We start from the raw sequence: 14,361 nt of genomic DNA on the forward strand, positions 1-14,361 counted from the left end.
GTGAACCATAGGATGAGTGAGTCTCTGGAGAAACTGTCAAACTCTGTAGATAGGCCACATACCCATGCTCATACACTGACTAGGGACCATGAATCAATGCAAAATCCTGCCTTGTATAATAAGTCATTATATTTGCTCAGATAGAAAACAAAGGAATTATTCCTGGTCCCTTGTCATGGTTTTCAGCAGCAGTGGTATTAGCAGTAGAAAAGACAAAACTCTCTAAAGTATTGAATGAGGCGAAAACACCATGTAGAGAGTGAGTTTGGGGAAAGGGGAATTGTTCTCACTGTCAATGAACACATGAGGTAGAAGAAGGACCTGGATTTTCCTCCTGAAGACTAATCAGGCCCTCCTCTGTCCTCTCAGTGTTAGGCATGAGGAGGAGGCCAAGTGCAGACCTGGCCTGAGGCGAAGCAGATGGGAAGGAAAGCAGTATCAAGGCCACTGGCCATCAGAGAAGACAGGATTCCGTGGCTAGCTGTGTCCAGCTCAAACCGCACAAATACCAGGCACAGTACTATCTTGGGACTTACTCAAACCCACCGTGAATAATCATGTTACTACTCTCTGTGTAAAACAGAGTGAAAAGATAATTTTTGAAATGCTTCTAGAACATTCTGTTTCCAACCAACATACGCTCTATCTTTTTTCTAAAAGGGATCTGAGGATCTCTATCAAGTCATATGAGTAGTTCAAAACAGATGTCCAATACTTGATCTTATAATGACACTTAAATATAGCTCTCTCTCTCTCTCTCTCTCTCTCTCTCTCTCTCTCTCTCTCTCTCTCTCTCTCTCTCTCTCTCTCTCTTTCTCTCTCTCTCTCTCTCAATTGGTTAACTTAAAACTTCATTAATCTGTAATCTCATCACTCAGCCATGCAGAAGTAGCCTAGGCTACATAGCAAAACCTTATCTCAAAAACACAAAGGCAAAACCAAAAATCAAGAGAAAAAAAACTTTAATATTACTCAATATATTTAAAGCAAGAATCTTTAACTTATGATTCCCAAATATCAACAGTGATAGAAATGCATCATTCTTTTTGGTTCTTGAAATTCTACATATTTTTTAATCCATAGAATACATCAGTGAGCACTATATACAATGTCCTAGTTAACTACAGCATGTTGACATGAAAATACATTTTAAGAAATAGTTTACAACAAATAAATGGGAGTAGGAAAAGGGAGAAGGTGTAGAGTGGGTGAATATAGTCAATATGCTTGTGTGCATGTATGAAAATATCATACTTTTCCTATTAGAGGTTAAGTGAAAGTTAAAAGTCTCTGGATTTCTTCTATTAGCTAAGGGTTTGGGGGGTTTTGTTGTGGTTTTGTTTTTTTTGTTTTGTTTTGTTTTATCAGTCATGGGGCTTAAACTCTGGGCCTGGGTACTGTCCCTCAGCTTTTCAGCTCAAGGCTAGCGCTCTACCACTTGAACCACAGTGCCACTTCCGGTTTTCTGGTAGTTTATTGAAAATAAGAGTCTCACAGACTTTCCTGCCTGAGCTGACTCTGAACCATGATCCTCAGATCTCATCCTCCTGAGTAGCTAGGATTACAGGCTTGAGTCACCAGCGCTTAGCTGGTTTTTTGTTTGGTTTGGCTTTTAACCAATGTCCATATATATATAGTCGGAAAAAAATATTTTCAAAGAATGGTAAAATGATAAAATGGCAAAATAATAGAATGATAAAATTAGGTTCATCTGCACTATAAAGTTGTGCTGTAATCAAATGAAGACTGTGTGATCCTTGTATAAATGTCTGTGATTTAAGTCAATGGTAAAAGAAAGGAAGTGCAGTTGCTTCTGACTGAGAAGACTTGGAGGCACAATGAATCCTGAAACACGAATGCCAAGAATTTGAAACAGCTTCTGTTTGGGAATGGGTACCAGCCCAGTAAGGGAAGGTGAAGGGAGAAAGTGTAGGGTGGGTGAATATGGTCTAAGTTCTTCATACACATGTATGAAAATACTACAATGAAGCTTATTGTAATTGTGGTAAGAAGAAGGGAGTGGAGATGGGGGTGGGGCGGTATAAGGAGATACATTTGATAGAGGTCCATTGTATGTACATGGAAACAGCACAATGAAACCCTTTTATACAACTGAAATAAAATAAATCTACAAATACTCTCAAGGAGAGACGGAGAAACATAGACAGATAGACAAGACAGACAGACCTAAAACTAACAAAGAGTGAGTACAGAGCTTGCAGCCATTCTCTAAGAATTCAGTGTGGTGAGTACAAGTTCTTAATGATTTTTAAAGACTGTTTAGAAGTCTGCTTGGAAGAAGGCAGGGAGAAAAGCAAAGTCAAGCAAAACAGATGGCTCAGGAAATCACCGACTAGCACGACATAACTACAGGCAGAGATTTACAGTGTTCACACTGACATCAAATCAAATGACAGGCACCTGCTTAAAACCTATAAACTATCATGAACACACCTGTTAACCCAACTAACTCCCTTCAGGGGACCATAAGTCATAGCACAAGGAATAGAAGTTTCAACTTCATTTACATAAGAGAAGTAGCCTAGTGATGATGAAACCTGGATAAGGAACCATGTGTGGGACCAGAGACAAGGGCCACCTGCATACCCCTACAGGCAAACCATGCCGTGGGATCCACAAACAGAACAGACCTCAGCACCGTGCAGACCCGGCAAGCTCTGTAGGGCAGCTCACTGCACAATGCAGCTCGTGCCATAGCTACTCTACTGGCCAGGAAGGGAAACGCTTGATGAAAGTAGTTCTGCAAAAGACAGGCATCCATGGGTCACGGTGAACCATGGGAAAGGCATTGATAATGACACTAACGGTAAATAAAATGAAACCTTCATTTAATACAAGAAAGGCAGCTACCTTGAGCCTCCACCCCTTTCTCCCCTCCCTCCCACGTAAGGTTATCTCCTTAAAGACTAAGAGGGTCTCAACACTTTGGTCAGGAATTAAGTAAACCAGTATCCAGTTTCACCAAAGCAAGATAGGACTGGTCCTCAAGTGGACACGATTGCACCCCAAGATGCATCCATCCCTCTCTCAAGGATACAAGTAATTATTGCTGTCTTCTGGTCTATTGTATTTTTGGTGAAATTCTGTCCAGACTTTGAAGTTTTCTGCCAACTCCTGCATGCACCTCAGGTGACAAGCATACTCAAAAGTAAAGTGCGTTTTCCCTTCTGATGACAGATGTCATCTCTATTGATGACGGAGAAGGTTTTGTAGCAGAATGTTTCTTTCTCCAGCAAATAATAATAGCAAAGAATAATGGAGATGGGTTTTGGGTTTTTGGGTTTTTTTACCCCTAAGTCAGCTCCATCCATGATTCCATTCATTCTGTCCATTCATGGCTGATGAACAGAGACCTGCAGCAAGTAGAACTACGGTCTAAGCTTTCTCAGGCAAGCAAGCTGAAATCCATCATCTCTTTCTCCCCTCCTCACCAGCTCGCAACCTCTCAGCAATCTTCCCCTCAGACTTCATGGCCTACTCTTACCTTGGCCTAACCTTCAGCAGCTGGAGATGGTCAGGCCACAGAGCATCAAATGGAAAAGCACAAGGCAGGTGGCTCCCTCCTTTCTAGGTGAAGGGTCAAAAGTCATCTCCTCTGAGCTGATCAGTCCCAAACTTGATCATCAGTTACAAACACCCAACACACAATATCAAACATGTTTCACAATCCCAGATGCCAACAGGCTCTACCAAAATCATTTATTAAGTACTGAGCATATGCAAAACACAACCCATTAAATAAAGTTATAACTTGTCAATCAAATGAAATCCATTTCGGAAGCATCATTTTGAGACAAAAAAAGAATCAAATGGAATCAAAACAAACTGGAAAGGTAGGAGCCTACATGAGAATGGCTGAGATACCTGAGAGATAGTATTTTCAAATGAGGTACATTTTATTGTTTGCCTTTTCTAGCTATTAGTAAATAGGCATACTGAGATTTCTTTTGAAGAAGCCATTTAAATGGGTGTGAGTTCTGCTTGAGCTACCCTTTTTTTTCATAATTATAAAATAAACCAGTGACAGAACCAACATAAAATTGTCAACTCAAACTCCAAGACATGCTATTTATCATCCTGCAAAGAAGGGTGACAGCTCCATCACCATCCTAATGGGAAGACTGAACCCACAAATGTTTTGATCATGCTCTCCATAAATCTCCTTCCATTCCTACTTTGATGACTCTGAACACCAACATTCAAGTAGGACAATAACAGTGGTACCTCACTGTGCCCAAGAGGAACCCTCCTGAATCACTCTTCATACTGAAATTCATGGAAAGTGATTCACAGATGGCCTGTCTTACGTTCTATCAATTTTAAATGGCAAGTTACGAATCATAGCATATGAAAACTTGGCTCTTCTTAGTCTTCAAAAAGGAAAAGGCAGAAATTTGCTCAAATTAAAGTTCAGCATATTCCCTCCCAAGCCTTTATTTGTTAAACCTCTTTTGATAATTGCCTAATTAAAAAAAAGTGTCTTCAATTTGTACAACTCTCAGAGCAGCCAGATGAGCAGCTCTGAAAGCTGGCCAGTGAACACGCAGGCTCAAAGTCACAACAAATTTCCCAACAGCAAAGCGATGAGGCCTTCACTAGGGAGGCCCACGGCTTCCAAGTGACAGGCTCTGAAATCACAGGGTTCAAAGCACTCAGGTTTCACAGACTGTACTGTGATACAAAGTGAGCCTCGTGAGTAGGTATCTTTTCCCATTTTTGTCTTAAAATGTAGGTAGATCATCCAGAGACTGGTAGCTCATACCTATAATCCCAGCTACTCAAGAAACTGAGATCTAAGGACAGAAGTTCAAAACCAGTCTGGGCAGACAAATCTGGGAGACTCGTATCTCTAATTCACCAGTAAAAACCTGGAAATGGAGAAGTAGCTCAAACAGAAGAGCACCAGCCATAAGCAAAAGAGCTAAATAAGAGAGCAAGGCTTTAAGTTCAAGCCCCAGTATTAGTAAAAGGAGAGAGGAGGAAAGGAGGCAGGGAGGCAGGGAGGCTTGGAGGGGTTTTCCAGAGAAAGATGGAGGAAGAGGCATACGCAAAGGCTAGCTGAGGAAATGTACACCATGGCTACAAGACAATGAGGGAATAAAAACAAATTGAAATAGAATAACACATAGGTAAGGGATGACTGATGAGAGACTTGGAAGCCAATGATGATCAAAGTAGCACTCTGTACATCTGAAGTACATACCACTTCCATCAAAAAAAAATTTTAGAAAGACAATGGACAGCTAATGAAAGAACATACCGAAGATAAAGAAGTTCTTGGACTTGCCCTTTGAGAGCAGCCTGTCAAAAATAGAAAGCAGAGACAGAGAAGGTGAAACACAAGAAGGAAGAGCTATTTAGCAGATGACTACAGTACTGGACATATTCAAAGATAACTTTCCCCAAAGGCAAGGGCTTGCTCTCAGACAAGTGAAGTTATCCGTCTGCGACAAAGGCTTTCCTAATTCATGTATGAAGGAGGGAGACCTGAAGATGTTGCCATCAGTTCACAAAGAATGAGATGAAATACTTGTCTGCATGCAAAAAATAAAATAAAAATTTTTAAATGTACAACTGAAAATAAAATCACAAAAGATACAAAAACTTGTCTATCCAATTCAATATCCAATTGCATTCCAACTAATTCCCACTTGACTGAGTAAACCTTATTTGCATAATTAACTATTTTCTGCAACATGGAGTTATAAAATAGCTCAAAAATACTGAAAGACATGGATAAGTCAAAAGGCTGAGCCAGGTAGATCATTCACTCATCTTAAATTTTTCTCACACAGATCAAGAATAAAGTGGGAAGCAGGACAAAAATGGAGAGAGCACAAAGTGGAATCTATATAGATACTGGACATACAAGACATGGTGTTCAAGACTTCAGATGAGGAGAACAAAGCCAATGTCTAGAGAGATATCTGTTTTAAACAAACTTGTCCAGCTGGATTTCTCAGCACAGGGATGCACACCACAGGACCCTCTGAACAACTGAATTTTAAAGTGAACCATAATGTACCATAGGACATACTTTTTTTTTAAGAAATGAAATAAAATCCCCTTCTGTGGGATTTTTTTTTTCGGTGCTAATCTCTAGATTCCCACGTTAAGGCCATGCAAAGAAGAAAATCTTGCCCAACTAAGCAAGGGTTAAGCAGAATGAAAGCCCACTGAAATCTCCCCTCTCCTACTGGGCTAGGCCCCTCCTGCCTGGGGAGGGGGGGAAAGGGGCCTTACTAGGAAAGAAGAAAGGAAAAGAAGGTAGATACTGGAATCACTGCCGAGCCTTCCACCCTCTCTTTGTATCAGCATTTTCATACATTTTTATATAAACTCCTGCCCGACTTTGATCCCACTTTTGATATTTTTTTTCTCCAAATATGAGATTACAAAACTACAACATTTATTTACTAAATGTGATAAATATTACCAAGCCCTTTCGGATCTCCTCTTCGCAAAATTTCCGAACTTCTCTGAGACTGACAGGCGATGAAAGCCCCCATTTATAGAACAAAAGAATTCAGATAGGATAACTGCCCGCATGCGCAGGTCCAGTTCCTTTAATCCAAGACTGTGGGGCCTCTGGAATCTGTGGTATTTGGGTCTCGTTTGAAGATGTCAACAACACGCTTGAAAATGGCTGAAATTGATTGTTCACTCTTTTTGCTCAGCTGGCATCTGTATCATTCACCCCCCAACACCCAGCCCCACCACCCCCACTTCATGTATTCTTGAACTACTGGCTTTCTACACTCTGCTCTCAAAATGAGACATACAGTCAGCTCACCCCTCGCCTTAGACCCTCCAAGGCCATAATGTTAGCAAAATGACCTTCAAAATTATTTGTAAGGCAATTCTTCTCTAATAAATTAACTACACTGTGGGGGAAATATATATTTTTTTTTATTTTATTTTATATATAACTGCTTCACTGGTTTAAACTAAAAAATGACCGTGACATTCTTGGTCCTAACAGGCATGGATAATCCTGTCCACGTGGCACTCAGCAGACTCTGGGATTACACTCCTCACATCTAGACTCCATTACGAAAACTATGTGACACAGGAAGATGGTCACGTACAGATCCGAAAGTTCAGAAGACTGTGAAGTCTACGGCATAGATGACAGAATAAAACAACTGTTACCATTTGCCAAAAACTTCCGACTACTGCTTTGGAATAATCCGACACATCAAATCACTAAGTAGGAAGCATCTCTATTCTTGTTCATCTCCACGGACTTAACTCTTCTGTCAACATCAGTTGTCACATCCCTGCCAGATTCCCTTTCCCATTCTCAGCCATACAGTAAACCATCCCTCACCAAGCCTGTAAACCCTAAAAAAGGAAGAAAATAGAAAAAGAAAAACCACTACCATTAAGTAATCAGCTATAAATACTCTGATGCAGAGCAAGGTCATTTTTCATTTTAAGAGATGGTGTCTGGATGTTTTTTGCCCAGGCTAGCTTCAAACTCCTGGGTTCAAGCAAACCTCCTCTCAGCTTCCTCAGTAGCTAGGACTCCAAGGATGCACTAATATCTCCAACTTAGAGTCCAGTTTTGAACTGGGCTGCTACTGAAGGTAAACTTAAATTATCCTAAATTCTCCTGAAAGAAATGTCAAAGGTCATTTTCCTGACCTTTGACAACTTCCTTGAACAGAAAATTTTGAAAAATGACTTCAAAGTAAGATAGCTTTCATAGTATTTCAAAGACTGCAATGGTGTTTGTCCAAAAATCCAAATTTTTCATCCTTCTATAGTACAGTCCTGATAAACCTGAAGACTCTGTCCCATCTTAGACTCAGTGAACCAAATTCCACTTTATTATTTACCTTTTTTTGTCAGTTGTAAGACTTGCACTCAGGGCTTGGGCACTGTCCCTGTGTCTCTTTGTGCTCAAGGCTAGAACTCTACCACTTGAGCCACAGTGCCACTTTGAGTTTTGGGGTGGTTAATTGGAGTCTCACGGGGACTTTTCTGCCTGGGCTGGCTTCAAACCATCATCCTCAGATCTCAGCCTCCTCAATAGTTAGGATTACAGATATGAGCCATTGGCACCTGGCTAATTCCAACTTTTGTAAATCTGATAATCATATGTGAAAGCCATTTGAAAAAGAGCACACAGTATTGCTCACTCACTGTGTTTCACCCCAAAACAAAATACTGATCAAAACACTGATTATGTTCCAAGTGATTAGAAATGCTGAGAAAGAACGGCTCTGTAGGGGACAGAAGGGGGAGGGGTGACAAAAGAACACACAAGGCAGATCAACCTTAGTAAGTCACTCCCACTAGAGTAAGAGTGGGAAGCATGATTGCACAGTCCAAACAATAATTTCAAAATGGAATCACCACCTTGTTCAGCTAAGGGAACATAAAAATTTCCCAGTGACATTCATTCCCTAGAAGCACCCACAATTCACTGAGTAGGAATACCACACTTGTGGCTTAAGATATCTGAAAAATGCTAGGTCAAAGTTATCAGGCTAGCTGTTCAGATTCGATGTTCCATTTAAAGAGATTTTAGAAGAGAAGAAGGGATGTATCTGCACACTCAGAAGATTCGTGAGAGGTCACGATGCACAGGGAAAATGGACCGCACTTCTCATCAGACGCCCGAAGAAAGATGCGTGAATCGCCATCAAGCTGTTGGAAAGTCTCAGTTACCTTTGAAAAGCGAGCATTTATCCATTTGGTAAAGGTTTTCTTCTGCACATCATTGTGTTCATCTGCAGAGATTAAAAAAAGGGGGGAGAGAAGAAAAACATAAGCCATGAGTAAATTACTAAAGCAGGTTATCTACATCCTGGAGGGTTAAAAAACAGTCTACTCATAGAGCTTGTTAGAACAGTAACTCGCAGTTAATGACAGATCCTTTGACTCCTCAGGGATGGAGCTGATGCACGCTGAGCCTAGGCCAGTACCACAGCCAGCTATGAAGGCCGGTGTATGGGATAAAACCAAGTTCACTGGACATAAAATCTCAAGCATAAGAAACATGTCAGCACATTCAAAGAGAAAAAAAAAAAGCAGGCAAATGTATCTGATAAAAACTAAGGAGTTTGGGCCTTCAGGGGTCACACCTTCTACAATGCAAATGCATGTAAGGCTCATAGCTCTGGAATCCATATCCACAGGATGACTGATACAGGTCATGATTCCGAGCTGCTAACATTTTACGGCAGGGAAATGATATTTTCAGCTTAGTTGAAATTGAAAGTTTGCAATTAAATTGTTGGTTTTGGGGGTTTTTTGGAGGGGGGTTGTTTGTTGTTTTGTTTCGTTTTTATTTTGTGCCAGTACTGGTGCTTGAACTCAGGGCATGGTGCTGCTCCTTAGCTTTTTTGCTCAAGGCTGGTACGCTACCATGTGAGCCACATCACTACTTCCAGCATTTTGGTGATTCATTGGAAATGATAGTCTCAAGGACTTTCCTGCCAGGATTGACTTGAAACTACACTCCTCAGATCTCAGCCTCCTGAGTATCTTGGCTTAAAGACATAAGTCACAGCATGCAGAAAACCCTAAACTGTTGAGAATGGGTAGCATGATTAAATCTAGTATAAGGAAATCATGTAGCATAATAAATTTATTTTTAAAAAAAAAAAAACCTCCTTAGCCAAACGACCACATTCTAATCCACTCACTCACTCACTCTAATCCACTCACAATGTAACCTGGGGTAAATCATCATAATTTCCCCTAGCCTCATGGTTTCCATCTGGATAATGAAGATCAATATTACAGAGCTTACAGTGGTGTGATCAAGGTTACTGAAGATACACGAAAGCCACTCTAGGAGGAGCTGGTGATTCGCTCATAATTATTACAGTGTGAGTGTAAACAAGGCAGATAAACGAATGTCCATTTTCCCTTCTTATTACTTCCAATCATGCACACTTCAGTCACTCCTCAATTTTCCACTAAAACTAGCCCAAGAGTTATGGTTGGCTCAATGCCTACAAAGTAGCATGTTAAAAAACCTCCCAGTAGTTCTGAAAGCTATCTGGGAATACTTTGAATTCAAGCCGAAAACTGTAGGTCTGTCTGTGTATCTACCTATTCCACTTCCCACCCATAGCCGGCCTGCTCCAACCTCATGAAAACAAAATCCTAACAACATGCTCTCACTGCAGAGGTGCTACCTTGGGCATGGAAATAGAAAGGCTTAGGCCCTAGGTTGGCACCACTGAGAACTGTTGGGAGAACTTTAGGTGGTCATGATGGTGGAGTCTCAAAGGGAATGTTGGAAGCCACCACCACCATTACTACCCACCTCTAAGACTTTCTCTCTTCATTTCCTGACCATGAATGAGGTGAGAAACTGGCTCTACTATTCATCTCCTTCTGTTACCCTCTGATACCCACCCCAAAACCAGAGGCCCAAAGCCCTTGGGCCCATCAAACACAGACTGGAAACTTGAAAAATGCAAGTCCAAGTAAACTGTTTCTCTTATAAGTTAATCATCTCAGGTCTTTAGTTATTGTGACAGAAAGCTGTCTAATACATCAAGTTTGTTCTAACTCTGTTCTATACTCCCTTCAAGAAGAAGAGTATGCAATTAAAAGGATGTTCTTGTAATAAATATAGCAGCAGCTTGAGAAACTAGTGTACTTTTACAGATCCATAAAGGTAATTGGAGACTGACTCCAAGACACATGGGAACAACTGATAGAAAAAAACAATAATGCTGTCTAAGAAAATTCTTGATGCTAATGGTATTAGGAGGTGACCTTCCTACCAGAAAAGACAGCCCCTATTTAGCCTTGATACCTAATCTGATCAATGCCACACATGAGCCATTTATTAACCAAGAAGACTTGGTTACATGCTCTGAATATCCCAGCTTTATACAGCCCAGAATACAAGGCTGTATCCACAATCACCTGCAGATGGCGCTATATCAGCCAGACAAAAATGAATTTACTATTCAACAACTTTGAAAATGCAATCCCTTAGTCCTGCTGCCTTAGGATTAAAGTTTATAAACCTTGCTTCATTCATTATTCTTTAGTCCTATTAATACAAAACAGAAAGATCATAAGTATTAAATTCCCATAGTTTCCTAAGAATGTTTGCTATCAACAAGTGTGGCAGCACATGCCTGTAATCTCAGGTATGTGGGAAACATAGATAGGAGGATTTCAAGTCCAGGCCAGCCTCAAACAAAAACACAATCCCCTACCTGCAGAAAAGGAACTCAGCAGTAGAGTGCCAAAGTCAAACTACAACCCCCCCCCCCACACACACACACAAAAGACAAAGGAAAATAAAAGAACTTTTTATCACAAAAGTGAGGAAAATTCTAAGGAGTAATTATTATATCCTTTTATGTCTTTTCAAAGCATTTAATGTTTTTCAGAAACATGATAAAATAGCTAATACTATGTTGAGAGAAAAAAGAAAGGAGTATCTATCAAATGAATGCCTCATTAAATGATAAATAAGATCACTCCATTTATCACATACATATAATGAGACCAAATTAAGTAGATTCCTCCCAGAGGTATGTTTATAAAAACAAGGTAATGGGGGCGGGGAAGGTGGCCCAGTGGTAGAGCGCTTGCCTAGCATGCATGAGGCCCTGGGTTTGATTCCTCAGCACCACATAAGCAAAAAGAAAAAAAGCCAGAAGTGGTGCTGTGGCTCAAGTGGTAGAGCGCTAGCCTTGAGCTGAAGAGCTGAGGGACAGGGCCCAGGCCCAAAGTTCAGGCCCCACGACCGGACCCAAAAAAAAAAAAAAAAAAAAGGTAATGCTTCTAAAACAGTCTGTAATCTCTGATACAAATCAACATCTGTATGAGTCAAATTGACTAACTTACAAAATGAAGTATTTGCCTGTAAAAGAGAAATTTTCTAACATGTAAAGTTTCAAACATATGTCAATATTTATAAACATTCTTCTATACTCATTTTCAAAATACAGGGATGGGGGTGGGGGGAAGTTCAAACCTATAGTTTGCATTTTTTCCTCACTCTCCCCCATCCCCACACCCCACTTTATTATCTACAGACAAGGAAGGATTCTGCACAAGAACAAAACATACCCTGTGGCTTTTCAACTAGGAGATTAAAAAATGTAAGAAATGTGGGAGAGTCACTCACCATTCAGGTGAGCAGCCTTGGCCCCGCCCTCTTCATCTGGGAGCTGGGCATGCTTATGCAATGATCCAAGACCCGTCAAGCTGGATCTAAGACCTGTCATGCTGTCATGATTATTTCGCTTCCTAGATCTTACACAGAACTTCAACAGTTGCAAACCCTCAGTATCAACTAACTAGTTTTCATTTCTCCAAAGTGTAAATGGGCGAAAAATTAGGCACAATCTTACAAATAACTGGATTCGTGATATGTATATTAAGTAAACATATAATTAAGTGAACAGATATAATCATTTACACTGCGCTGCACCTTCTCTACACATATTCTTTCAGTTTCCAACCTTAAGATCGAGATTTTTAAAAGCCCATTGCATTTCTAAGAATCTTTGCTAGCTTAGCAAATATCATTCATTAACGACCTTTCTCCATTAGGGAGAGAAACATGGGGACTGCATCAGAAGAAAAATGTGTTCGATCCCTTCAGGCTTGCTGTCCAAATTCCTCCTCTAAATATTTTGCTTCAGACATGCTCACACAGATCCACTGGGCCTGCCCTGCTGCCTGGTTTGAAACTGTAATTCTGTGATTGGTTAAAAAAAGGAAGAACTCAACAACTCTTCCTCTGAGGCTGGTTTGAGAATGTTGTCATTTCACCAGCTCCAATGTGCACCGGAAATTCAGCAGAAAGCAATACATCTCCATTTAAACCCTAAACCAGAATTGTAGCAGAGAAACGTAGGAAGTATCTCCAGCATGGAGATGCACGCATCCTAGGAGCAGGAATACTGCTCACCCTAAGACTGTTAGTTAAAGTCATTCTGATCTAACTCATAAAACAATATAACAGCATCTAGTTGGCTGCCACCAGCCTAGTATAACTTCCCCCCAAAAAAGTGGGCTAGAATTTAAATTCAAACAGAAATATCTTGTGGGATGCTTTAAAATTTGGATTGACGGCCAGGCAGTGATGGCTCATGCCTGAAATCCTACCTAATCAGGAGGCTGAGATCTGAGGATGGTGGTTGGAAGCCAGCCAGGGCAGAAAAGTCCCCATGAGACTCTTATCTCCAATTAACCTCTCAAAAACCATAAGTTGAGCTGTCACTCAAAGTGGTAGAGCGCTAGCCTTGAGCAAAAGAGCTCAGGGGCAGTGCCCAGGCTCTGAGTTCAAGCCCCATGATCAACAAAACAAAACAAAACACTTTATTTTTAAATTTCCTCAAAGCCTCATTCACAAATATAAAATGTAACACACCCTAGAAAGGATTGCTTCAGAAGCAATGAGGGCACACAGCCTAATTCATCTTTTAGGGGACACAGCACATCACCACCACCCCCCTAAAAAAAAAAAACACATGCACCACTCAGACCCTGCCATGACACTTGTAGTCTTGTTTCCCCATTCGTGGGCTGGGAAGGTGGCTCAGTGGTAGAGCACTTGCCTTGCATGCATGAGGCCCTGGGTTCAATTCCTCAGCACCACATAAGCAAAAAGAAAAAAGCTGGAAGTGGCGCTGTGGCTCAAGTGGTAGAGCGCTAGCCTTGAGCTGAAGAGCTGAGGGACAGCGCCCAGACCCAGAGTTCAGGCCCCATGACTGGACCCACCCTTCCCCCCCCCCAAAAAAAAAACAAGACACACACACACAAAAAAAAACCTCATTCGTTTATTCAAATACAATACATTAAAATGCCATGGAAGTCCTAAATGCCAAATAATAATCTGCCAAGTATTATAAATATGTAAACAAAGAGAGAGCCAAAAGGAGAACTTCTCTCACGAGTCAAGTGCTAACACTCCCTTTGATTCAAACTCTTGAGTTTTTAAGAAAAACCGTAAATACTAAACAGTTTCAAAATTGCGAAAACTAAGTATACAAGAAAAGTTCTGATGATGAGCATTTCAAACAGTATTTCTGTCAGCTTACTTCATGTATACATTCAAGTCACTTAGGCTCAAAACTAGGGTTAAAACAAACTTACAAGCCAAGAATGGCGGTTCATACCAGACACTCAGTAGCTAGAGGCAAAGAAGATTGCCAGTTCAAGGATGGCTAAGACAAAAAGGAAGTAGACTCTATCTCAAAAAGATACAGAGAAAGAGAGGGGAAAAAATAAAACAATAAATACACGTGCAAACACATCCCAAAGAGCAGGTGCAATCCAGCTTATAACTACAGAAAGAGGAACAGAAAGAAAGTCAAGCTCTTTAGAGGAAGGCTAATCAGTATC

At 40.7% G+C, this 14,361-nt stretch overlaps 1 protein-coding gene across 7 annotated transcripts in view; it reads right to left on the bottom strand.

The window, feature by feature from the left end:
* Utrn (utrophin) overlaps positions 1-14,361 on the bottom strand; it is a 427,285-nt gene that overhangs the window by 322,212 nt on the left and 90,712 nt on the right. For 6 of the 7 annotated variants that reach the window (XM_070010724.1, XM_070010730.1, XM_070010726.1 and 3 more), the window contains one exon: positions 8,698-8,759. The exons of the other annotated variant lie outside the window; for it this stretch is intronic. In XM_070010724.1, coding sequence (XP_069866825.1) covers positions 8,698-8,759 — 62 coding nt within the window. The remainder of the gene's footprint in view (positions 1-8,697; positions 8,760-14,361) is intronic. 7 annotated transcript variants of the gene reach the window in all.

Source organism: Dipodomys merriami, unplaced genomic scaffold, assembly GCF_024711535.1.
Source record: "Dipodomys merriami isolate MVZ:Mamm:240054 unplaced genomic scaffold, mDipMer1.0.p SCAF_8, whole genome shotgun sequence".
Classification (NCBI taxonomy): Eukaryota; Metazoa; Chordata; class Mammalia; order Rodentia; family Heteromyidae; genus Dipodomys; species Dipodomys merriami.